The sequence below is a fragment of the Anas platyrhynchos genome, chromosome 1, assembly GCF_047663525.1.
Source record: "Anas platyrhynchos isolate ZD024472 breed Pekin duck chromosome 1, IASCAAS_PekinDuck_T2T, whole genome shotgun sequence".
Lineage (NCBI taxonomy): Eukaryota > Metazoa > Chordata > Aves > Anseriformes > Anatidae > Anas > Anas platyrhynchos.
The window spans coordinates 35,778,955-35,804,946 of NC_092587.1; the positions used below are offsets into that span (position 1 = coordinate 35,778,955).

General features: G+C 41.4%; 1 protein-coding gene across 1 annotated transcript in view; it reads left to right on the plus strand.

The window, feature by feature from the left end:
- Positions 1-25,992, plus strand: part of RASSF3 (Ras association domain family member 3) — a 91,698-nt gene that overhangs the window by 2,290 nt on the left and 63,416 nt on the right. The window contains exon 2 of the mRNA XM_005029452.6: positions 15,000-15,121. Within this exon, the coding sequence (XP_005029509.3) occupies positions 15,000-15,121 (122 nt within the window). The remainder of the gene's footprint in view (positions 1-14,999; positions 15,122-25,992) is intronic.

The window sequence follows — 25,992 nt, forward strand, 5'->3', positions numbered from 1 at the left end:
TTGCCCAAGCAGGGCCACCCAGCGCAGGCTGCCCAGGACCACATCCAGGTGGCTTTTGAAGATCTCCAAAGAGGAGACTCCACAGCCTCTCTGGGCAGCCTGTGCCAGTGCTCAGTTGCCTGCACAGTAAAGTAAAAAAAAATAAATGCTTCCTGATGCAAATTCTAGATTTTTCAATTTTGTTATCTCCACCTCCGTGTCTTTCTGCCAATTTTTGTTCATGTAATGGTGTTAAGAGGATTTTCTGGTTAGGTCAGCCAGGATGAGCCAGCAGAATAAATCTGCATGGCTAGTCATGTTCCACGGCTCAAAACCCAGCTAATAATTAAAGCTTGCAATAATGCTCACTGATAGCTTTTAGCCACTTACACTTTAACAAATATGCTGTTGTTGAAACAATAATTTAAGAGAAACTTTCATGTTTTGGATGTACTACAAATAATAGAGATGAATTCTGTAATACGCTTTGCCATAGAAGCAATACCATCAATCTTCAGAATGAAGAGAGGCACTGTGCCTCTGTGCAGACGCTTTGCTTTCCTTCTGCTCCCACCACTCCATGTCTCTCAGTATTCCTTGTCCTCCCCTTTCCTGATGAGAAACAAAATCTGCTGAAGCATAAAATCAGTTTTTAAGTATGAGAATGAATTTGGTACTGCTGTAGGTAATTATGTTCAGAAAGTTGCATTCAGTGCAATTTTAGAAAGATCTATCAAAGCATAATGAGGTTTCTGTTCCTAAAAATACATAGCTTTCCAGCCTTTCCTTCGATGGATGCTTTGGGATCACTGGCCACAGACTGTTGCTCACTGCTAAGATACCCCTTTCTGCACTCTAAAAGAAGAAAGAAAATTCTAGGGTGGTGCTCAGTAACTGGTTTTGATTACATTACTTATCAAAGGGCTAAAATAATACTTTAGATGTGGTTCAGAGTATGCGAAATGTAGCTGATAATGTTTTAAGTGCACTTAGTTTAATCATGGGTATATAACATTTTCTAAGAGGCTTGAGCTATGGGCTGTAGTATTTAACATTCTGTAGCCTTTATTTCTTTGAAATACGTTTGGATTTTTTTCCTACAAAATTCTCATAGAATTTGTGCTGACAAGTCATAGGACTAGAGGTCTTATGATAAAATATATAACCATCAGTCATGAAGAGGTATTGAAGCACAAAGGAATTAGAAATAGGAATCAGAGAGAACTTTGATAGGGCTATAGAAATCTATGATCAATAAAGACAAAACAGACAGGCATTTTCTCTGTTTTACAGCAGAGGATTAAGGCAAGGGGTGAAAAAATTAAAGCAGCTAAAAGAAGCCTTTCTTTCTTTCTTTCTTTCTTTCTTTCTTTCTTTCTTTCTTTCTTTCTTTCTTTCTTTCTTTCTTTCTTTCTTTCTTTCTTTTTCTTTTCTTCAAAATATAATTAAATTGTAGAGCTCATTACTAGGGGACGCTGCTGAGGTCAGGAATGTAACAAGATTTAAAGAGGGTCTGGAAAAGTAAGAATATTCAATCTTATGACAATTGAAGCTGCAAGAAAGGCTTTGAAAGAAGCATAAATCATCTTGCTTCAGTATTTAAGCTAATTTTTAACAATTAGGGATTAGTCTGAGATAATTTTATGGCTCAGATCCCACAATTGTTGTTTCTTGCAGTTTCTTCTGAAGCAGCTAATGCTTATCCCTAGCAGAGACAACCTTAGGATCTGAATTGATTTAATCCTTCTTCAAATTTTTCAAGCTTGTACAGAAAAAAAAACAAAAACCATGTTATTAAAACATGTTAAATATTTTTGACCTGTTCAGAAAAGCGTCCCATAACATCCCGTGGAGATGCAAATGAAAACATGAAAAGCACAACTCTTGCTATCATTTTTCTTACTTTGACAAAATTGCCCTGGTGCAAACCCTGCTTGCTTTGGAGCCTCCATAATAAGTAAGTAAGTAAATAAAGTCAGTCTGAGGTGGAAGTTTTTGTGCATCCATTTCTTGCCAAACCCTACTGACTCATTAAGACCTTCTTGCTCAGTTCTCAGCTAGTGAGGGTTCTCAACAGTTTGAGCTACTGTCCCACTGGGTATGTAGGAAGGCTCCTTCAGAGGACAAAAAGAGGGAATTTATTGACAAAAACTTTAACCAGATTTCACACAGTCTGAAGCTGATGTTTACTCTTCACTGTTGGTTGTTTTTGTGTGTGCATGTGTTTGATTTTTCTGCCCTAGTGCTTTAGCCTTTTAGCCCTATAACATTAAAGCCAGTAGATTATTTCTTATCGACTTTGAAGGCTTTTTTTTTTGTTTGTTTGGAATGATCATGGGTCCAATATAAAGTTATGTTTCTGCAAGAATATGTGTTTTGAAAAATAAATGGAAACATATACTGAAATGTAGTGCTGTCCCTTAAATTGGCTACCTCCTAAACGAATTCACGTGTAATAATTTAAAATTTTCTGCAAACTGATCAGACAATTATATCCAAATTATATCCAGCTGACCAAATAAACCTATAACAGACATAGGAATAGAGAACATGAAATAATTTTAGTGTGGTACATCAATTTCAAGAGGCTTAGTTTAAAATATTTGTGAATTCATTTCTTATTTTTGTATTGGCCAACTAATGAATTGTGGTGTATGGTGTGAGTGCTGACGTCCTCATGTAACCTCTTTAATTGAGCCGTGCTGGAAATGCTTTGGTTATGTAGAGGAATCATGTGCTTACCCAGCATTTGTGAGACTATGAGGCTGGGAAATTAATGAGCAGCTGAAGTCACTGTATTTCTCTGTTCTTGTCAAAACACGGTTGGTTGAAAGAGATTGAAATACGTGTCTGTTCTGGGAAGGGGGAGGTATTTCCAGTTACATCCTGCTGTCTCAGCTCTGAGATGACCAGGTAGGGCACAGAGAGGTGACCATCAGTCTGCCTCACAGCGATACGGTCCCACTGCTCGTGCTTCGTTGGCATTTGGGTAGGTGCGACCACATTCATATTTAAAACCCCATTACAAAGCACTACGTGGATGAGAGTGGCTTGCTGTGTGTGCAAGCAATGGATCTTTTAATGGACATAGTAATTTCCTTTTCGAGTTGTGTTGTACGTGTTGCAGGGGTGGCTCTTGTTGATGGTGCTGGCAGGTTGCTCAGCTCCAGCTTTCCTGGCTGGTGTTAGGGCAAGCACACTGCCCTGGGCCAGCCCAGACCTTACCTACCCCTGTGCTGCAGCACAGGTTGCTCCATCCAAAATTTTGGAGCTAATTTACACTGTGTGTTGTCAAACAAAACCTTACAACGGATGAAGGTGAGAGAGGCATGAGAGAGAGATTCAAAGAGAGAGGTATGAGAGAGAGATTCAGAGAGGAATTCAAAGCCAGAGCCTCCCTCTCCTTGGTCTGATGGAGAGAGTTTTGGCCCAACGCAGATGATGAATGGGACATGTGGGAACTGTAGCTCTGGAGCATTCATACTCAAGTAGGTGGACAAGATGGTTGCATCCCAAGCGAGTACCATTTGAAGGATTAATTAGCTGTGTTTGGGAGAGGGGGCTTGCAAATAATTTATATTGAAAAGTAGCATGGTATCAGACAAGGTGAACTTCTGGAGTGTGAATCCAGCAACTCAAGGTCATACCTCTTTGGAACCTACTGTGGTGGGAAACCAAAATTTGGATCCATCTTTTCTGGACTGCTATATCTGTTTGTTTCTTAAATGTCTGCTTTATGGCTATTATTCATATAGTGGTAGAGCTGGGTATGGTACTGTAAGAGACTGGAAGCAGGTAGACATCAGCCTTTTACCACCAGGTCATATACACAGGTCTTCTGTCTGCATTAGGACTGGGCGCAGTCCTTTCAGTTCATCCACTTTGAGCATTTCAGCCCATTTGGTTTGGATGCTCCTAATCACCATTTAATAGCCTGTGCCTGGTGTTCATTTAAGTATACATTGATTATTAATGAAAGTGTGCCGTTTAAAGACTATTTGTATTGTGAAGGCGTGAGTTTAGGTTCTGTTGTGCTTTTCAAAAACATCTCTATTTGTGCTTTTCCTTTTTATTTAAAGTATATGTATAATATTTTTGGGGCTATGATTTGCATAAGAGTTCACTTACCTAGTTCTGGAGGAAACTGTGCCAAGATCTGTGTTGTAGAAAATATTTAACACTTACTAGAAAAATGAAAAAGGAGATGTGTGCCGGATGTCAGTGTTTACAGGTCATCAGGGTAGTTTAGAGTTGACTGCAGAAAGCTGCAGAAGAAACACATCATATTGAGTGACAGGACAGTAAAACATGACTCAGGGTTAATAAATACATAACTAAAACCAGGGGAAAACACTACCTGCACATACAGAGCAATGGCTTCTAATTTAGATTTTGTCACTTGGAAAACAGAATTAATCACGTGGAAGGTTTCTGAAGAGACTCGTCTCAGTGTTCATGCTAGAAGGAAACTGAATATATAGAAGGGTTAGGAAAAGAATAGTGCAAAAACCCAGAAAACCATACTGTCCACACATCATATAAAACAACCTCGGTCTCTCCACACTATTAACAGCGTGAGGATGCAAGACAGGGGTTTGGGTTATCAAAGAGATTAGGAAACTCTTACACAACAGGGCCTTTCAGCTTGGAAAAGAGGCAACTGAAAGCAAATTTGCTACTTGTACTGGTATGAACAGCGTAGAGGGTTGGAAAAGGTGCAGTTATTTGCCATTCCTCATGGCGTAAGAAGTCAGGGCCACACCATGCACTGGCCACACAAGAAGTTTAGGACAAATTATGCTTTCATATACACACATACATACACGTAATTCAGCTGGGGAACTGACTGACCCAGGATGTTTGGGAGACTAGGAATATAAATGCATTCAAGAAGGGATTAGATAAATCCATGGAAGAAAGAGCCATGAAGGGATATTAAATAAACAGATGCCGATACAGGCTCTGGCTCACTTGTTTAAGTTGCAGATTGCTAGAGGCTAGAAGGGCATAAAGGGGGGATATCATTCAAAATTCACTTTTTTCCTCACGCATGTTCCCTCAGCACCTGCTGGCAGCTTTTCCCAGGACAGGATACTGGCCTGGGTGGATCCTTGGTCTAACCTCATCTGTCCTTGTGTTTTTCAAGTGCAGTAACTGGTAAAGGCTGGGACATATCAGAGCCTATTTCACTATTGTTAGTTTCCATGTGATTCTCCACCCATTAAATTTTTGTCTAGTTTTCCTCATATTTGGGAGTCTGTATTTTTCCAGGGGAGCTGCATGCTGTTAGTGTACAGATAATGCATGATATGTTTTTCTCTATAGTGGTCATCATCAGTCACACACAGCTCTCAACAGTCATGTGGCTTTTGCAAATTGCATCACGCATAGTTTTATTCCATTTCTCATATAATTAGGTGAGGTGAATGTTGCATCCCACTAAACTCCCTTTTCCTTAGCTCTAGCATTTTTACATGAAGCAAGGCATAATAATTTCACTTTCTGCTTTTCTACTACCACTTTTCTTCTTTCCTCTGCCAATGTCTAACAATAGCACTTGGAAGATGTCTTTCTTTCTTTCTTTCTTTCTTTCTTTCTTTCTTTCTTTCTTTCTTTCTTTCTTTCTTTCTTTCTTTCTTTCTTTCTTTCTTTCTTTCTTTCTTTCTTTCTTTCTTTCTTTCTTTCTTTCTTTCTTTCTTTCTTCCTTCCTTCCTTCCTTCCTTCCTTCCTTCCTTCCTTCCTTCCTTCCTTCCTTCCTTTCTTCCTTTCTTCCTTTCTTCCTTTCTTCCTTTCTTCCTTTCTTCCTTTCTTCCTTTCTTCCTTTCTCTCTCTCTCTCTCTCTCTCTCTCTCTCTCTCTTTCTCTCTTTCTCTCTTCCTTCCTTCCTTCCTTCCTTCCTTCCTTCCTTCCTTCCTTCCTTCCTTCCTTCCTTCCTTCCTTCCTTCCTTCCTTCCTTTCTTCCTTCCTTCCTTCCTTCCTTCCTTCCATGGGAGCTTGTTGAAGACAACAGGAAGAAAAAAGGATGACCAACTGCATGCATTAAACTCCACGCCTCCCTGAGATACATGCTTCAAGGTCCATTATCAGGCTCAGAATAGTGACTCATAACATCTGAAATAAAAGCTGTGGATTGGCCATTTATGTGGAGTAACAGTAATAAATTATTAGTGTGGAACTTCCTCTTTTAAAGAGATAACGTAACATTACAGCCTGATATATCAACACAGACTGCGCTGGGAGGCAGCATGCAGAACACACCCAGAGCAGAGCTGTGCTCAGTGTTGGAGGTGACCACTGCAAAACACTCGTTTTGCTGAACAAGCACAAACATTTTTTGCACTAAGCTTCACTTAGTCTGATGGGCTTGATTCAACTTTTCCCCTATTTCTCTCTGTGCCAGTTATACAAAGAAGAGTGAGTTAAATACCTCTGATCTGGTTGTGGGCTTGCAGCCCCTTGGCAGCACAGGTAGCTAGACGTAAGCCATGCTTTTCATTCCAGTTCTTGTTTTTTGGTCAAGTTTCTTCCAAAGAAAAGGAAAACCAAAAGAGTATGCTAATTTGAAAGTTAATTTTATGCCAGTTGGTTTTGGTGTTCATCAATAGAGGGCACTAGAGTAAATGGTTTCAAAAACAGTTACATTTTTGTTGAATCTTGCATAGAGAATAGAGAGATGAGAGTGTGTATTTATTTATTTATTTATTTATTTATTTATTTATTTATTTATTGTTGTGGAAGGTTTTTTTCTCCCCATTATCTTAGATCTTTAATGTTAGGAAGAGACTAGCAATCGCAGCAAGTGGAAATCACCAAACACCAGCATGACACATAGTGGAACTGCATGAATACTTTGAACCCTTTTTTTGCCTTTTTAAACAGTAATTCTTCAACTATTTTCCATCACTTTTTCAGCTCAGAGATGCATGCAGCCACGTGTTCCTGGGCCAGGTGCTCACTGAAGGTAAATTACTGCGATTTTCAGCGTGTGCTCTGAGAGAGCCACAGGAGGAAACCCAGCTGCTCGGGGCTGGTGTGCCTCGCCAGCCCCTGTATTCAGCAGGGAACTTCAGCAAGGGCTTTGGGCTGCTGGGTTTTATGAGCTTCATACGCAAGTTCTGGCTCTTCAGGGCCATGGCATCTTCACTGCCATTTTACCTCACAAACCTGTGCACGATAGGTGCACCTTCTGCTGCGGCATGCATCAAAAGCACTCTCTGAAGTCCATCAGGAAAGGCTAGACAAGGTGATATATCGAGATGCCTGCTGAGTTTTGTCCATGATCCCTTGTTTGAAGTTACTGTGTGGAAGAATTTGGCCTCCCCACCCCTAGCTGCTTTGGCAGTCAGAAATGTCAGTCCTGTCTGCCAGCAAGTGGTTATCTCTGGGATCTGTTAGTGTCAGTAGGAGCTCATCACATTCCCTTCTCATCTGCTGCAAAGCATGGATAAAATTGGCTGTGAAGCCAATAATGAAGTCTTTCCATTAATTAACGGGTTGAGGCTTCACCACGTCTCACAGTTTTCGTGTGCAGAGCTTTGGAAAACAATAGGCATCACCATGCAACAGGGAGTTGAAAAAAGCTACTGAATGTTAAGGTGTTTTTTGGCAGTATAACACAGTCCCTAGAAGGGGGCCTCAGAAAACAAGCCAGCCAGGTACATGGGGAGGATCAAGTTATGGGGTTGAAATGCCCCATTCTCAATTTCCTTGTTTCATGCTTGGTCCTCAAAGCTCACAGCAGAAGGAGTGTTATCTGCCCAAGGAGCTTGTTGCAAAAAGCTATTGCAAATTTCTGTTTTGACCCTTACCTTGATTGAAGGAAGTGAACATAATTCAGTCTTGTTTACAAACTTTTTTTATTTTATTTTATTTTATTTTATTTTATTTTATTTTATTTTATTTTATTTTATTTTATTTTATTTTATTATTTTTTTATTTATTTTTCTGGGTGGTCTGGCAAGCATGGGATGTTCTGTTGCTGCAGGAGTGCACAAAGACCATTATCAACCCAAAGCAGGCACAGGAGTCCCCAGGAGCACAAGCCTTTTTATAGGCTGATAATATGGGATCCCACCTTTGTGAAAGAGTCTGCAGTGACAAGTCCCAGCTGGAGCCTGCTGGCACGCACTAGAAGGAGGGAGAGAACATGAGACTGAGCTTGCCACGTTGATAAAAATAGGAATGTTTTTTGCATGCAGATTAAATTGACTTAATTCTTTGATAGCTCTAGAGTAAATCAATGGGATTTATATTCCTACATCGCTCACAGCCAGGTGCTCAAAGACATTTGAGCATCAAAGAGCCACTGTAGAATTTAGTAGCTCAAGATAGGTATTAACCCTACCGCACGCACACTTTTTACATGTATGAGGAATGTGCAATCCTCTCTCAATGGTCAGGGACTTTCTCTGTGACTGCTGCCAGCACACTCACCTGGCGAACAGTGGCCACTCCAAGATGCTTCATCCAGGCAAACTCCTCCATCCCAGTTCCTAAAGGGGCAGCTAGATGGCAATGTCTCCTGCCATTCCCTGGATGAGCTGCCCTGGCATGTCAGTCCTGGCTTCCCACCTGCCTGCCCCCTCCTAAAGGGGTGCCCATACCCACACAGTTTATCTGGACTGGTGTTGGAAATCTTAAATCTGAATCTTAAGCTGGTGAGTAATACAGCATTTGTGTGTGTGTGCAGCAGCCAAACCCCAGCTTGGTAAAACACACTTCATGGACAAAAAGATGGTGAGCATTTGGGCTGGGTTCTGCACCATTCTGTCAGTTAAAGCACCCGTCCTCTGCTGAGGTCCAAATATATGCAAATACACGATCTAGCAGGTCTGGGCCATGAGCAGGCTGCTAATTGTACCTCAGTCGCCATGAGAAGCTGCAAATAGAGCCGGTTGCAGGAGTTTATCCTGTTCCCAGGGCAGGTTTCCTCACCCCAATGGGGCTGTGATGGTTACAGATGGGGTGGCTGGCCTGACAGAGTCAGTTCTATCTGGTGCCTATGTAAATGCTTGGGTTTGCACAATGCTAGGATGTGGGGTGAAACACATTTGCAGCCACAAAGAAATGACAGCTGCTGGTATGGGGATCTTTGCAAAATTCATGTAAATGTGTGTCAAGCATTTCTTGTGAGTCAAAATCACAAGAACCTCCAGAGGTGCCTGTTTGGGCTTGGTGAGAGGGCAGGATGGGAACCAAACTTAAAGTACCTCTTAATAATTTCCTGTTAATATGATTCTCTGCTTAGGATCCAAAGAAATTATGTATATATATATATATATATATATATTTATTTTTTTTTTCCCTAAGAAATAAGGTTCTATTTCTAAGAAATAAGATCAATTTCTTGGTCCAAAGTAAGAAAGATGTAAATCAAAGAACAGTCTCAGATATGAATTTGAAGGAATACCTTTATTTTCAAATATCCATTAAACATTAGAAGCATCTTCTGTGTAGAATATAGATGTATCTTTTTTTTTTTTTCTTGTCATAGAAACCAATTAAACTGAGCATATTTTAAAGTGTCATGCCTGCATTTGATTTATACTGTAATATAAAACTTGTTCCTTGTAACCAGTACATCCTGTTTCATCCAGGATGATATTGGTACAGTCAGTAACTTGTCTCATTTTAGTTTTTGAGCGTGACTTTATCTGCTCAAGATGACTGTTCATTAAGTCAGCATTCATCATAAAGAGTTGTGTATTAGAGAATGAACTTTCATGGGCTAGTATTGACAAAGCTGCAATTCTTTAAAGTTACAGAGAGATCACTGCTTAACTCTCCTTGTTAAATCACTTATTTGCAATCACATTCCTTTGATTTTTAGCTTCAGTTTTAGGGTCTTACAACAAATAGCATTTTATAGACTATTATTTATCAGACATATTATTTAACTAGTAAAATGTGTGAATATATTAGATGCATTGATAGATGAGTGTTTGAGGAGCTTTTGTTTGTTTTTTACTGATGGAAGATTGTAATCCAAATGGTATTTGCCAGCTGTGTGAAAGAAAAAAAAAAAAAGGATTTTAGCAAAACTGAAGAAAAATGCATTTATATAAATGATTGAAATTCTAAATCTTGAAGCCTAGCTTTAGCACCAGCACTTTGAAAGCCTTTTTCCTGTGTTGTTTATATTCATGCTCGCTTTCTAATACCGTCAAGTGGGCTGCAACAGCTGTAGGAAGCAGGAATTGAATGAGAGAGAATGTCTGCTTTCCAGCAGCAGTGTTCATCTGCTTGAAGGAGGAGGCACATCTGGCTACATCTTCTGGTCTTAGTCAGCCCTCCTGGGCCACTCCAGTAACAAGATGGTTTCGCTGGCTTTCTAGAGGTTCTTGTAGTAGCAGGCTTCTTGGAGCATTGACCTAGGAGGCCAGTCAAGTCTGCTTCATGATCTTTCTGTGCCCAGGAATATGGCAGAGGATCCTCTCTGCGGGATGTGTGTATCCCACACAGGGCCTCATGGCCAGTAGCCACAGCCATGTACCTGTTGGAAGCGGAGTCTGCAGAGAAACAGTAGATTAGAAGAATTTACATGGCAAAGTGGTGCTTGTAGATGTGGGTGGATACAACTTGACGTGAATTTGGGAGATGGGGCTTTTGTGTACTGCAGTCTGAGTTGAGCCTTGCCTAGCTCCAGGACTGGGAAATGTGCAGAGATCCCTCAGGAAAAAAGGTGGTCAGAAATTCCCTGTCTCGTCCATAATTATTGTGATCCCTTAAAAATCACCCATATTACATTAATTGGGAAATATGGTTAAAATGAACTTTATTTTAATCTCAGACTGATATTGAGTGATAATAATAAATAAACAATCAGAAATAAATGGAGATGCATTGAGAGTATTACAGTGGATGTCTGCCCCCAAGAAGCTGTACTCAACTCTTTCTGAAGGTCACTTATCCAAGCAGGTTTCTCATTCCTTTACAGCTTCTAGAGAAACTGCTAAAAGACATGTTGGTTTGAGCTTTGGTATCAAACTAGAAAGTAGGCTTTTGGCCATCAGTAAAAAGGAGAACAACACAACGTATATTAAGTGCAAACCAAAAAATGAGATGGTGATATCAGTATACTGGAGAAATACAGTGTAGTTCTGTCTTGCAAAAGAAATGCTGCTGAACTTCATTCTTCTTCCTTTTGTGACCTGATGGCTTAAATGGATTAAGAGTTAAGGCAGTAAACATCTTATGTAGTTTGAATATTTCTCCAAGAAGCTTTCCAGGCGTACTTTCTGTAGAGCAATCACGGTAGCAATCTCTTCTCTGATTGCTGGGAACAAAGCCATAGGCTATCAATTAAAGATGATTTCACTGGCCAATTTCCTAACACACACAGTAGCAACACCAAGCTGTATACCCTCCTCAAGCTTTCTAGTAAAGATGTCTTCAACTTAGTGCAGTTGATAAGTAATACAAACACAAACACAAATTTGGCTTTGAGCTTCCCATGTGTTGCTCAGGCACGGCATGCACTTTGCATATGCATTTGAAAGTTAAATTTGTCTGGGCCATCACAGAAATGAACATGCACACCTCCTGGGCAAGGAAGAAGACCACAGCAGGAGAGAGATGTTGCTGCTGAGCCTCTGCCTTCCTCAGCAATGCTCAGTTAGCAGGGGCTGCTGGTAGAGCATCTGTTGAGCTTGCTCGCTTTCTGCTGTGCAGCCCAGGCATGAGGCCCTGGCTGCCATGGGGACAGCTATTTATGAGCTATCAGGCAAAATCAAGTTTCAGGTAAAGAAATCCCAAACATCAGGTAGGGACCATGAACATAAATGAATGTGTTGATGTCTTACAGCTCACCCTTGTGAAGATGAGATATGAATAGTTTTGATTTCATGTAATTTTTTTTTTATTTTTTTTTTCTACGAGTCCAGAAGCAATACAAGAATAAATAATGCGTTACATTATGACTCAGTATTTGATAATGCAACTTTAAAAATATGTAATTTGTATGTTTAATAAACACACACTTTGCATTTACAAATTATACAGGATAATTACACATGTTCAATATGCATTGGGACATCACTTTCATAGATAACTTAAGCATACAGGACAGCCCAAGCATTAGGAAAATAAACCTGCTACCTTCTCTAAATGTCACTGGCTTTTATCAGCTGCACCCAGTTAAAGGCCCCAGATCTTTGAACTTAGAGGACAACATTTGTTTCAGACCACATCAGGAAAGAATACCTGGCTCTGAATGCTTTCCAAGCAGAAATAATACGGCAATCCCCTGTCTGATGATTGAAACAGTCTTTTCAGAGTAGTAGCTATTTCTTAAACTCAGTGTAATTTGGCAAGTGCTCAAGTGAAAGATTACCAAAACCAGAGATTATTCTTTTTAATTTGATGCTACCTGGACCTTTGTGAAACACTGTATGCCATTAATGGAGTAAAATAACGCTTTTAGAGCTAAAATATATAGAAAAAGAAGGCTGTAAATATTACCATCCTAGAAACAAACATATTTTTTTCTTGTCTTGCTCATTAAACTTATGGTCAGTATATTCAAATCTAGTTGATGATCGAAAGAGTTTCAGAGATGAAGCTTTTACATCCTTTGCAATTATGCCTATAAGAGCCAGGAGAAAATTATGGGCTTGTCTTACAAATAATATTATGGACTCACAAATTAAAATGAATATAAATGACAAACAAAATAGCATTGAGAGATAATGTTTTCTAACTTAATTAGTAATCCTGGTTTTGACCACTGTTTAGGTAAGAGATTTTTTCCTAATACTATTTGTGAAAATGGGTTTTTAGAATAGGTGCACGTAGGTATATACACTTGCATGAAGCCTAGTTTCCTACAGATTTTTGCTCCATGCCCTGTGAGGGAATAGCCAAGAGGAGCCGTGTAGGAGCGGGTTGTCCAGACCCTCAGATACTTGCCTGGTTGCTGAGCTTGGCCTACTTTGCCCTGAGCCTGGACATTAGCTTGGGTCTCCCTTCTTTAGCCAAGAGATGATTTTCATGAATTCATACGAACTTCATCATCTTTTAGACTGCATTTGGTTGAAATCAGTCAGCTCTTTCGGAGTCAGTGGGAAAGGGTAGGAAGGTAGTCAAGCAATGCAATTTCATAAGCATTTTTTCTTTAGAAACTAAGCCAAGAAAATATTCACAGATAACTAAGCTTGCAAAGAACTTAGAAATTAAGAAAAATAAGAAATGCAGCTACTGCTTCCATGTGACCCCCCTTCACGTCTTCATTGCCATGCAGCGAAGCGATGCCTGCTGTGTTTGTCAGCCACCTGAAACATCCTCTATTTTTTTTTCCTTTGTAGTCTTCTACCTGTTCTGCTTCATGTTTTCCAAATTCTGCATAACATACAGTAATGGCTTTAGAGACTTAGAGCCTTTTCTTAGCATTTGGGTTAACATTGCAACAAGGTCCTTCTTGCTCCATAATTAGCTGGAAGATATTTGCTGATATCCCAAGAAGGGTGTGATGAGACATGGTATAGCGATAATCTGGTTTAAGTCTGCCAGATCAGAAATACTGTGGTTATCTGATCCAGAGTGCTGATCCAGTAAGGACCGAGTCTGCTGAGTCACTGGTGCTCAAGAAGCTTTGACAGGCTTTGTATTAGCAAGCTTTATGCCAGATAAAATACATTTAATCTTGTGTTAGTGTGGATATAGCACAAATTCTGTATCAGGCACAGGACTGTGATTGCATGTTTATGTGTATATATATATATATATATACATGTATATATATATATATATATATAAATTTTGAATGATCTGTCCATGCAGGGACCTTATATTAGACGCCCAGTCCATAGCCAATGGTTCAATGTTGTAGGAACCACTCTTCTGTCTTGCCCCATAACACTGCTGCTGAATACTGATTGTAAATGGGAACCTAAAATAACTTATTCTTCAGGAGTTGTAATGGGAATCTAACAAATCATACGGAAAACTGAGATTTTTGAAAGGCTGATAAGGGAACACCAAAAAAAAGCCCACCCAGAATTCACCTTATGCTATACATCAGAATGGTGCAAAGCTTTGTAACAAAAATATATTTGTAAGAGTAGTTTATTTTAGGAAAATCAAAGCATTTCCTCCAAAAGTCATTCTTGGAAATGGCTGAATTGTTTTAGCTAAAATGTTCTAAAACAAACAGCATGATGTTCCCCAGCATGGAAACTTTAAGTACAAGTGGTTTCTCTTTGGCAAAATTATAAACAATTTCAGACAGAATCTAAAAATAGAGAGTGACATTCAGTGCTAGACAAAGGTGGTATAATGAGCTCTGCCCAGCTTACATCGAAAAACAAATGCAGCAAGGCTTCAGGACCAAATGCATGTTGGTTTTGTAAATATTATTTAAGTGATTTTTGTTTGTGATAGCGAGGCAGTATGAATGGGCTGGTTTCTTGCTGGAGATGGGGCCATCTGCCTCTGTGATGAATTTGCATTGCTGGTAGCCATCCATGTTGACTCTGGTAGCCAGCAAGTGACATTTTTGAATTGTTCCTGAGGGCAACTTTGTGATTTAGCAGGTTAACTGCAACTTCATATACACTCCTCATTCAGTTTTCAATACTCTTGTGCATATTCTTGAAAGAACCTCAGATTTAAAATACACATACGCACGTAATGGTCGTTGTACTTAAATAAAAACTTTTATCTGAAATGTTGTGTCTTTCCTGAAAGCACTTGCTCTTGTGCTTATATTATAATTGCTAATAACTAGTACCAAACTTCTTGCAAAACTGTACTACCAAGCAGCCCTGAGATAACTGGAGACCTGCGTCTCTGCAACTGTGTCAGGGTGACACAGAGGCTGTGACAGGGTGGCACTGGGCTGTCACCTTTGCTTCGGTGAATTCACATCTCCAATTTGTAACTATTTTTACCCATGTGCACAGAGATGGAGGTTCAGCAGAGAGGTAGCTCATCAGGATGTGCTTCTCTTCCAGCTTCTGCCTGCAGCAACTTCGTTTCTAAACGCTTCTTCTATTTTTTTCCTTTTTGTCCACGTGCGTGTCCCAGACTGCAGGTACACATGCCATGCTCACTGCCGAGACCTGGTGCACCTGGGCTGCCGGCGGAATGGGAAATTAATGGCCTGCCTCGCTGCACATGGCACCTTAGATGGATCTGACAACGGTCAGGTAATAGATCTCGTGTTTGTGTAATTACTGCCGTCTCCTGCCCATTCTGTAATGAAGTGTGGTCTGCCTGCTTCGCCCAGCTGCTTGGCAATGACGTCTCACTTAGGCATGGCTGGCAATGCTGAATTTCCCACCCAAGGCTGTGATTTTGCAGAGTGGCTGTTGCCAGGTGGGTCACTGCTGCTCCAATTAGTCTGCAGCTGAAGTAGCTGAGAAGGCATCCCACAAAAAGGTCTTTTTCCTGTTAGTTTGGCTGCCTGAGGTGGGTGACTGGCACAGAGCTACTGAACGTAGTGCCGTTGGGCGGCGAGTGAGGCTAGGGGCTTGGCCACTTGTGACCATTAAAGATGCTTCTGGGTCTGTCTGGATTTGGTGTCTCTCAGCTCTTGTCAGACCCCTCTCTGGGTAACTTCAAGTTTCCTTGCCTGGATTGCCCAGCAGCTTCAACTGGTCGTGATGTACCTCCTCATCTCCTGCTTTACACCACTACAGAGTTTCAATCCTTGCATTTCACCCTCAATATCAGGGCCTTTCTCCCTGCCCTTCCTTGCTGAGGGGACATCAAAGCAGCACCCAAAGAGAGGTGGGAGTCCTCCAAGAAGGAGGTTCACACACTGATAATGAACCCTGTAGATCTTCAGTGCTCTGATAAAGGTTGCGTTGTGCTAATTAGCTCTTGCCTTTTTGCATTTTCAAATCCATTTACCTTCTGTCATCCACAGAGGTCCATCCACACTTAACCTCTGGACATTCACATCTCACCAGCAGAAACTTCTGAGAGGGCACCAACATTTCTCCATGTCCTTGCTAAGCTTTCTGAGAGTGCTGCAGGACAGCACAGAATTTCCTCTGCAAGCATGTGTTTGTTAAACAAATTTTAAAAATGTAAAACAAATTGTTAAAGGTGCTTGCTCCAGCTGCCCAAACCGCAGCTGCGGACACAATGCGTCCCGTGTGCTCCTCATGACTTGCTTTTGGGAAGAGTGAAGGGGCATAAATCAGGTGCTGAGAGGAGTAGCAGGGGTGAGGAAAGGGAAAGGCATGGCAGCATGAGTTTTGGAACTGTGGGTGAATGTCAGCATGAAATACCACGAGAACAGAAAGGGAAGACTGTGAAAAGCTATTTGTACTCAAAAAGACATGGATAGCTTGTCCATGCAAGACAGCCAAGAAAGAGCTAGTGTTGTCTTGGGCAGAGCAGCTATGAATAACGAGCAAGGAAACTGTGTCTTGTGGTTTGACCCTTGCAGCACGCAGGGAAGCAGTCCTGTGTGCATTGTATGCAACAAGCTGGCATCAAAGTACTGCTTTTTTTTTTTTTTTTTTTTTTTTTTCTTTTTTTTTCTTCTTTTTTTTTTTTTTTCTATTGATTCCTTTTCAGTTTTTCATTTCTATTGAAATTTTGTATCTCCCTCCCCATTTTATACATGCAACTGTGGTGTTCACTGTAAGGCAAGGCATTGGATGATAGGAAAAAAGCCAAATTTATTCCGTTTGGAAAATTACTCTTGCATTCTTATTCTGTGAATAGAGTTCAGTCTGTAGAGTTTTAGTCAGACTCAGCGTACTTTGGAAGCAAATCTTCCAGTTGTCCTCACTTCCCTTGTGTTGGTTCATATCAGCAGGCAGCCTCAGAGCACACAAACTTGGTGCCCTTTCAGATGATGCTAAGCTGTTTCCTGGAGCCCCGCGAAGAGGCACTCTGGGAGCATATCTACCGTGCTCCAACCACTGATGGGCATTCAGCCCACAGCACCAAAACAGAGGCTGTCTAAAGCAAAACCTCTGAAGTATTTATACAGAGTACTTTGGTGCACCCACAAGTGGTCAGATAGGTTCACGATCTGGAACACAGACACACTGCTTGGCTTTATTAATAAGCCATTAGAGCTCAAAAGCCTGAAGAAGCCTGAAGTTTGAGGTTCTTCCTGTGTATATGCATACATTTATGTACACGTATATTTCATTATTAAAAAGTTTAGGATGTTCAATTGTATAGCTATTTAGAGAGATCAGTAAGGCTGTGGGGTTAAATACTTGTAAGTGAAGCTCCCAATTCCACACATGCTGCAAGGACCTGATGACAGAAATGATGGCTCAGGTGAAAAGGGGACATTGTTTTGCTAATTCTCTGGCCTTTAATGTTTCCCTCCTGAAGAGGCTTCCTATAGAGATTAAAGAGGAAACAAAGGATGGAAGCTCTCTGTGATCTTGCAAGGGCATTCTCAGGAAAAGCAGCGGGCAGAGCTGCCGGTGTCCTCCAGAAGCGAGCAGGGGGATGAGCAGAGCCCCCTTCCAGCTCGCCTCTCCTCCGCTGCCTTGTCACAGCAGCGGCACCTTCTGCCTGGCACTGCCAAGGGCTTCTGAAAGTCTCAGAAGTATGAAGCTGTTACGTGGACTTTCACTGTTTTCCCTATTTTTCCACCCTGGATAGATAAAAAATAAAAATAAAAATATTAAGTAAGTGTGAGGCACAGATACAATTTCTTTTCTCCTTCAGGAAGGCCTGCCTTCCCACAGAGGCTCCACTGCACTCAGATTTCCCCAAAGACAGAGGGTGGTCATGTTTGATGTTTGTCCAAGACTGTAGGGACTTTGTAAGGTATAGAAAAAGATAGAGGATATCCCAAATGACTTGGATAATAACATCCCCAGAATCACTTCAAATTGCATGAACCCTCTGTGAGAATAGGGATAGTGCAAGAATGGAAAATACTGGGTCTGGGTCGGTGCTGAGGTTACCACTAATGCAACTTCCGCCTCAGAGGTGAGGCAGTTTGACATCTATTTTCAAAAATATCCTCTTTGGGAAGAAAATGGACAATACAGCACAAAATATCACCATGGATATGTGCAGCTCTTGATTAATAACAAAAGCTACCATAGAGCTACTGATTTCTCTCCCATATTCACTGCTGGTAGTGGCTTGTGCACTGTAGAGTGTGCACATTTTTTATGGCTTATATATTTCAGATCTCTATTAAACCTGATTATGCTTGGTAGAAGTTGAAAGGAAAGAAGGAAAACTGGATGACGTTAATTTTGGCAGGCTGAGCGTAGTTTCATTTTTGCCAGTGACTTGGAGTGATTTCAAGCCTGGAGCTGATTTCAGTTCCAATTGTGTGTATTGCTCAGGCTGCCTTTAGAGAAATCCGTTTCACATAATTAAAAGCCTTGATAAATTATATAGGCTAGAAATTAGTCCCAAATTAAAAAATAAATAAATAAAAAATTAAGATATATCCACAGAAATTCTATTAGTGCCATCTGCAGCCTTCCTTCACAGGAGTGTTACTAATATGGCTTTGCACAGTGCTGACTTAAGAACTTCAAATTATAACATATATATTTATAGGTATACAGAAAACATAAATTGCAACTTTTTAAGAAGTCTAATTTACTATATCATATACTTGAATTTCTTTATTACTCTCTGGAAAAAAAAAAAAAAAAAAATGGCAGAAAGCACGTTATTGCATATAGATAAGTAATTCTGACCATCTCTTTCCATCCTGTGGATCAGAAGTTTTCCATCCCTTGCCAGAAAGGGGATCTCTTGCTGGAATTCTTTTTTTTCTTTTTTTCTTTCTTTTTGGAAATATCCTCCTTTCCCATATGGAATTTTTATTTTGTCAGAATTTGAGACTTTTTTTATATAGTTGTCTGTGATTTCCAGACACCTGGCAGCTCAGACAGTTCTGCTTTACCTAGCTCTCCAGGCATCCAGAAATCTTGGACATCCTATGCACAATCTTTACAAACTCACTTGGATTTGCTTCAAGTCCAGTCAGTAAAGACTGCATGAGGCACGTGATGAGTGGACCTGCATCACCATACCACCCAATGGAATATTACAGGAATTCATACGTTTAACAGGACACACGTCAGCCTGCTGGCACCTGATGGGAATTTACAGCCCACAGAAGCAATCACAGTTGTGTTGTTACACCACTATGGTTTTAAAAATGTATTTAAAAAAACAAAACAAAACAAAACAAACACATATATTTATCAGTAAATCTATCCTTAAATTTTTTTTTCAGAAGTATTTGATTTCCATTTAAAGTCCTCGGAAAATAATGTACAGGCCTAACCTTTCAGACAGAAAGGTAGTGAGTTCTCTGCTTAAAGGATGCATTGCTAAAATCCAGAGAAGATCAATTATTGGTTGTTTAGCAACCAGATCAACTCCAGTCAAACAGCTCTGACTTTCTAGCTACATAAAAGAAGCAGACAGGGCTTCAAATTACAGGACAAATCTGATATTAGACCAGGGGAACATGGCAAACACACTTTGGATTTCTGCATGGTTGTGTGTTGTCATATTCAAGACATTTGTACAGTCTCCCTAGAAAACGATCCACAGTGCTTTCCCCATAATGCGTCCACCTTCAGTGTGCAATTTTGTCAGCTGTCATTATAAGATCAATGTAATTCTTCTAACATTTATTTCTATACAAACCATCCTTACCACAAATATTTTTCCACAGTCCTTTCCAATTTGCGCTATCTTGGCATATATATCTGATGTAAAATACTAATTACATGTTTTTATTGCAGCAGTCTTCTTCCTAATTCAAGGATATTAATATCGTCATGGTATCTTAGCAAGCTTAGCAGAGCACAGATGATCGCACTACAAACTTAATATAAGTAATATAGGCTTGCATGTCCCATATGTTCAGGTGGTTTGCTGATCGTCAATTCAAATAACATTGCCTAATCTTGCTGGAGAAAAAGCTGAAGGAGAACCAGGCATGGGAAATGTTGTTTTCTGTGTTGTATTTGTCATATTATATGATAGACACTGAGGTGAGGTGTGGCCAGGCTGTGCCTGAGCAAGCAGGTGGAGTTGTCAATAAGCCAGGGTCCCCAGGGTTGTACCTGTGATGGTTTGCAGCAAAGAGATCAGAGCACAGTTTTTTTGGCATTTTTGGGTAGATTTTTACCATGCAAATCGGGCCAGTGATCACTAGAATGATTGGTTTTGATGGGGTATGTGTAGGCAAATGGTTTTTGGCTGACTGCATTGAAATGTGCTTGAAGAGAGGCACCTGGGGAGGAACAACCTCAGGCACCAGGACATGCTGGGGTCCACCCAGCTGGTAAGCAGCGTGGTAGAAAAGGAGCTGGGGGTCCTGGTGAACACCAAGTTGCTACAAAGGCTCGTGGTATTCTTGGCTGCATTACGCAGATCACTGATGAAGCCGCACGTGCAGTGCTGGGTCCAGTTCTGGGCCCCCTGGTACAAGAGAGACCTGGACATACTGGAGAGAGTCCAATGCAGGCCACCAAGATGGTGAAGGGCCTGGAGCACCTCCCTGTGAGGAGAGGCTGAGAGCTGGGCCTGTTCGGCCTGGAGAAGAGGAGGCTCAGGGGGCATCCTGTCAATGTGTATGATTGTACATATAAGATGCCCATTTCCTTGGTGATAAAACACTAGCGATAATACTGCCCAGTGCCTTACTCAGCCCTCACAACATGCAAAGAAAATGAGTGCTTGTTGGGCAACTGGTGAGTGGGGGGGTCAGTGGCAGCCCCGCAATTTTCCGCCCCTGTGCAGGCCTGCACTGACACTTCTCAAACGATGATGAGCCGTAGATGACAGACAGACAACCAAACTTCCCCTTCTGCTGGAGATCATCTGGCAAACGTGGTGACAGACTTTCGTCTCTCCCTTCACAAGCTGCCTATTTATTTCATATCCATAAAGATGTATGGATATATATTCATATACCTCATCCCAAATGGAGTTATCGGCAGCCCAGCAGCTGTGTCAAAGCTATCTTACTCTATTAATCCACTGGGGTGACTGGTTTCCAAACAGGGCCCAAAGAAATATTTAATATCACACACATTCTAGTCTGCTTATTCACTGGGCTGATTTTATTTTGCATTTGAGAGTTCAGGAAGGAAGCTGGGATGGAATAATGATTGCAGGCTACTTAATTCACCCTACATAGACCTGCCCTAAGCAAATAACCAGGTAGCAGCAGGGCTGATTAGAAGAAAAAGTCAGAAACGTTGTGAGACTTGCATCCCGTTTTCTCATCCAAATTGGCTTAAATATTCTTGGAGCTTCTCTGTCTCTTTTTTTAAACAGTATCAGGCTTCTTTTGTTTACTTACAGTGTTAGCAGCTGTTGGAAACATACAGAGAAGAGATTGCTGCTGCCTATTGACTCAGTGCAGGAAAGGCATGATGCAAAACCTTCCCTGGTGGGGAAGGAAGGTGGGGAGCAGTTTTTGATTATTTTTAGTGATAACATTGCTGGTGAAGATATGAAAATATTTGTTCCCAGTCTTTGATCCATGTGGTTTGCCAACCAGCAGCCCCACAGACAGCTGTTAGGAAAACAGGTAGAGAATAGGGCACTATGTTGTGCTGATGCAGTCGTGTTTATCTTAGAAGAACTTAAAGCATTGTTTCCCTACAAGCAGGGAATCAAACAACAGCAGGTAAAGTTTTTCCTTACTGATTCAAGGCTTCCTCTATCTGCGGATGCTGCTAAAAGCTGCTACTGGGGCATTTACTTGGTAGTCAGCTCCCAGCCTTTGTCCTGATGGTCTGTCCAGAGTCCTCCTTGCCTTGCTTTCCCCACCAAGCAGTGGTCAGAGGAGCCCTCCTGTCTTCATAAGCTCAGTTTCTCTGCTGCTTGGCATGTGTTCTCAGTGGTGGTTCCTGTTCTTCCAAAGATCTTGTTGTACAGTGAAGCTTCATTCTCATCTGTGTTGTCTCACATCAGTCTGCTCCACAGGAAATGTGGATAAGAGCATACATATTCCCTGTTTGCTCTGCAAAAAAAAAATAAAAAAAAATGTGTATGAGCGTGTGAAAATTCAACAATGTAGTAATGTTAATGCTTCAATGTATTTACTGGGGGAGAGGAAATTGTCCCCAGTTACTTTGTCATTTAAAAGCAATGGCAATGAAGTCATATTATTTAAATTTGTGGGGAGTACTCCTCTTGTTCCTAGACAAACCATAAAGAAGTAATTGGCTTTCCTAGGGTCAGAACATACTGGGTTCCCATCACAAATGTAGGAGACCTCAAGTAATGACTTTGTCATGTCTCCTTCTCTGTTTTTATTTAACCTATTTAACCGAAGCCTCCATTTGTGCAGCTTAAGCTCTAGTGGGGGTCTTACACCTCTGGTGCCTGTGACCTGGTCCTCTGCTGCCATGCAAAAGAAGCTGCCCAGATATGAAAGGCTGTTGTGTTTCTTCTGAACACAGAGACAAAGATAAAAAATACAGATTCCTACATGGTTTTTAGATCTGTTTTATTCAGAAAAGAATATGCTGGTGATCAGCTATTCATTTTTTATTTCCTTAAATGTTTATTTCACAAGTGGTATAACAACCCTTTCAAAAATGAGGAAAAGTCCTATCATCACTTCATTCAAGATAAACACTTTATATTGTGGTTGTGACATTCTGACTCAATCTTTCAGATTTTTGATCCAGAGATCTCTTTGCATCTTGATTGCCTATCACCTGTGATCTCTAGATTTCTTATGACTCATGTAGCTTTTGTGTCTAATCTGTTTTGTCATGCCAAGAGAAGAAATTCACACACTACCTGGAAGAAAATAAGGAAGAAAATGTTTGAGAGATTTGATGTGCTTTGCAAGTACCGTAGTTGTTCATTGAAACGTCTTTTATTAAACATATCTTCCATGCACTGTCTCCAGGCAGTCTTCAGGCGGACTGACACAGAGCAGCCTACATGACTGTTTTCTCTGTGTGCATACAGCCTCTCTGAAGTTTTGGATCAGCACCTGGACAAGATGATGTTGGAGCCATGCTGCTTGGCAAGTGGACAGTGCCCTGAGAAGATAAACCTCTGCATGACTGCCCTGGATAGATGATCTAACAAAGAAAATGGAGAAAATCTTATTTGCCCTTTAACTTTGAGAGGAACACTTTGATCATGAGTCCCCAGGAGTTCTTCAGACACATATGCCACAACCAATACCATGAACCAACAGAGAGTGACAAATGCCCATTTAAAGCGTTTTTCCGACTGATGTGCTGCAGTCAGCTGGATAACTGGATAAAATTATTTGCTTTGCCTCAATCATATCCTAATCTTCTCTACCTCTTTCTCTGCCAGTGCTTGCAGGCTTGCATGAAGCCAGGGTCAATCCCCTTTTAAGGTTCTCTCTTGTCTGGCAGAGTATTTGTTTACGGCAAGATAAGTATGATCATTGATTATTTTGCTTTACAATCCTCAGTGAGAACAAAGCCACGGTGATAGTTGCCATGGGGCAGCAGGATGAGGTCAGCATCCTGTCTAGGGCTGACCTCACCTAGCTGACGTCAGGATAAAATGATGCTATCTTGATTTCACTACACTTTTGTGTCACAGCAACCTTATCAAACTATTCTGCAACATTTGTTCAGGGGAAGGAAGACCTGTGTACAGCAAGGCAGGCCACTACTTCTACATTTCCTGTCACTCCTGAGCTCATGTTTAGAGGAATATTGCTCGCAGTACACACTGCATTTTCTGTTTGTACTGCACTCTCCCTGCAACCTTCCTTTTGCCATCCTGACTGGTATTTTCCTTTACAGTAACCTTGGAGAGATTCTTTATCTGCATATATGACTAATCAGTAAGGTCTTATGATTATTATAAAGCAATTTGTTGGAGGTAGGAATTAGAGCATGAAACTGGGACTGAGGAAACCAGATTTGCAGTCCTTGCTCTCCTAATGACTGATTAGATATGGCCTTCAGCAAGTCAATTTGGCCTCAGTTTTTAGATGCACTGATTTAATTTTTAGTCCCTCGCCTCCAGCTTTCTTTTCTTCCTTCTTCTAGGAGGAGGGAGGTGTTCACGGTATGCAAACCTCATATTTCGTTCTATCTCAAAAACATCTCAGTCTGGGGAGTCAGAATTGAAAAAGTCTTTGGAAATGGTGATGTTGTGATTAATGGTCCTTGCCTATCTGCTGCTCTCAGTCATGTTGAGGACACACTCTTTGATCTGCAGCATTGTGGGCACATAAATGCAGTTTGTGGCATGGCTGTTTGTCAGCAGCAAGCAGAGCTCTCTTCTGAGAACTTGACTGTTTCTGAATTTGTTTCTGCTTTACCCATAGTTCTGTGAAATCATGTACTGCTGAGTGATTTATCACAGAATATTCATGAATTTGTTAAAGAAATTGTAATCTGAAGAAGGAAGGCAAAGATTAATTCTTAATGTTGAGGATTCTACATAGGATAAGCTCAGAGGTAACAGTACAATAGGGGAAGGAGTAAGATCACAGGCAGCCACATTTGTAATCTATGATTTTACTGAGTACTTTATATTTTTCCCCACAATTATCAGACATAGCTAGGGACTGGAACAATTTATTGTAGTGAAGAAATACAAGAAATAAGTTCAGGAAATACCTAGAATCCATATTTTCATCTCTTAACTAGTCAGCTGCTGTTTGTCCTCCTCCTCCCCCTTCTCCTCCTCCTCCTCAATCCTCTTTCCCCTCCTACTGCTCCTTCTCCCCTCATTCCTCCCTTCATCCCCTCCTTATTCTCCTTCTTCTCCTCCTTGCTCTCCTACTCTCCATCCAACCCCAGCACTGCAGCCCGCAGCTCTCCCTTTGCCCCTACCACATCCTCCTCCCAAGATATTTTGTGCAGTGTATACTCAAGCAAAGCCAGCACGTGTTTGGCTGAACCATCTTTCTGAGATCCTCCATCTCCCAGCAGGTGACCTGACCCTGAGCCTGGTCCACAGCTCCCCAGAGCTTCCCTTGGAGCAGCCCCACATTTCCCCACCTGCTGGGCTTCACCCTCTTGCTGCCAGGTCCATCCGCCCCACCTAGGAGTTGCTCATCCCATTTTTTTCGTCTTCTCTCCAGCTCCCATCACACAGCATGGACCTCTCAGGGCAACCCCACTCTTGGGTGTGAGAATCATTGCATTTGAGTAGACAGTGAAAAAGGGGATGTGGGGTCCAACGGAGTCAGTGAGACCAGCGTTTTGCTACAACAGATCCAGTTTCAATAACAATTTGTAAACATCTATTAACCATATTTTATTTTTTTTCAAAGTGTCCCCAGCTCACATTTTTTTTGAGCCTTCTTTAGCCTGAGGTTGCCTGCTGGAGGGTGAGCACAGTGTGCCCCAGACCTCTCCTGCTGCTGGGACCAGGAGCCACCTTGCATCCTGAGCCAGAAAAAGAGGTTAATAGAGATGGGGCCTCCGAGGCTTGGGAAATGGGCCTGCCTCAATCCCACCCATCCCCAGACTACCCTAATCAGAAGATGATTTGGCAGTTGTCCCTAATGCTGGGGGCTGAGGCAGCATTTCATAGGCAAGTCCTCCAGACTGTGCTGAAGCAAAGTGCGTAAGAGCAGTATTTCCTGGTCATTCCACACTCTTCCTCACACTTTCATTTCTTTTGAGTCACCTGTGGTTTTTGGCTGCAATTAATAAGGAAAAAAAATAAAAATCAGGCAGTTCTGCTGTAGTTAGATTTGGCAGTTTCGCCCGTTACTTCCAGGAATTATCTTTGTGTCGCAGATACGCCCTCAGTGCCAGCTTTAGGAAAACCTTCCACCTTTCTGGCGCTTTAATGAGGAAACAGATTCCTTAGGAAATTGCTTTCCTCCAAGAACAACCCCTTCTTTACAAACGCTCTTGCCACAGTCTTCTGGAAATGTCTGCATTGGAAATTCACAATATGCTGACCTGAAAACCATGTCAGAGGCCGCCCCCCAGAACCTGCTGGCCGGGGTGCTGGGGCAGCTCGCTCTGCTCCATTCTGGCAGCCCCACAAACTCTGGCAGTGCCTCTGTGTTTCAAACGCTCACTGCCACAAGCCTCCTTTGAAAAGCTTTGCAGAGTTTTCCTGAGTTAAC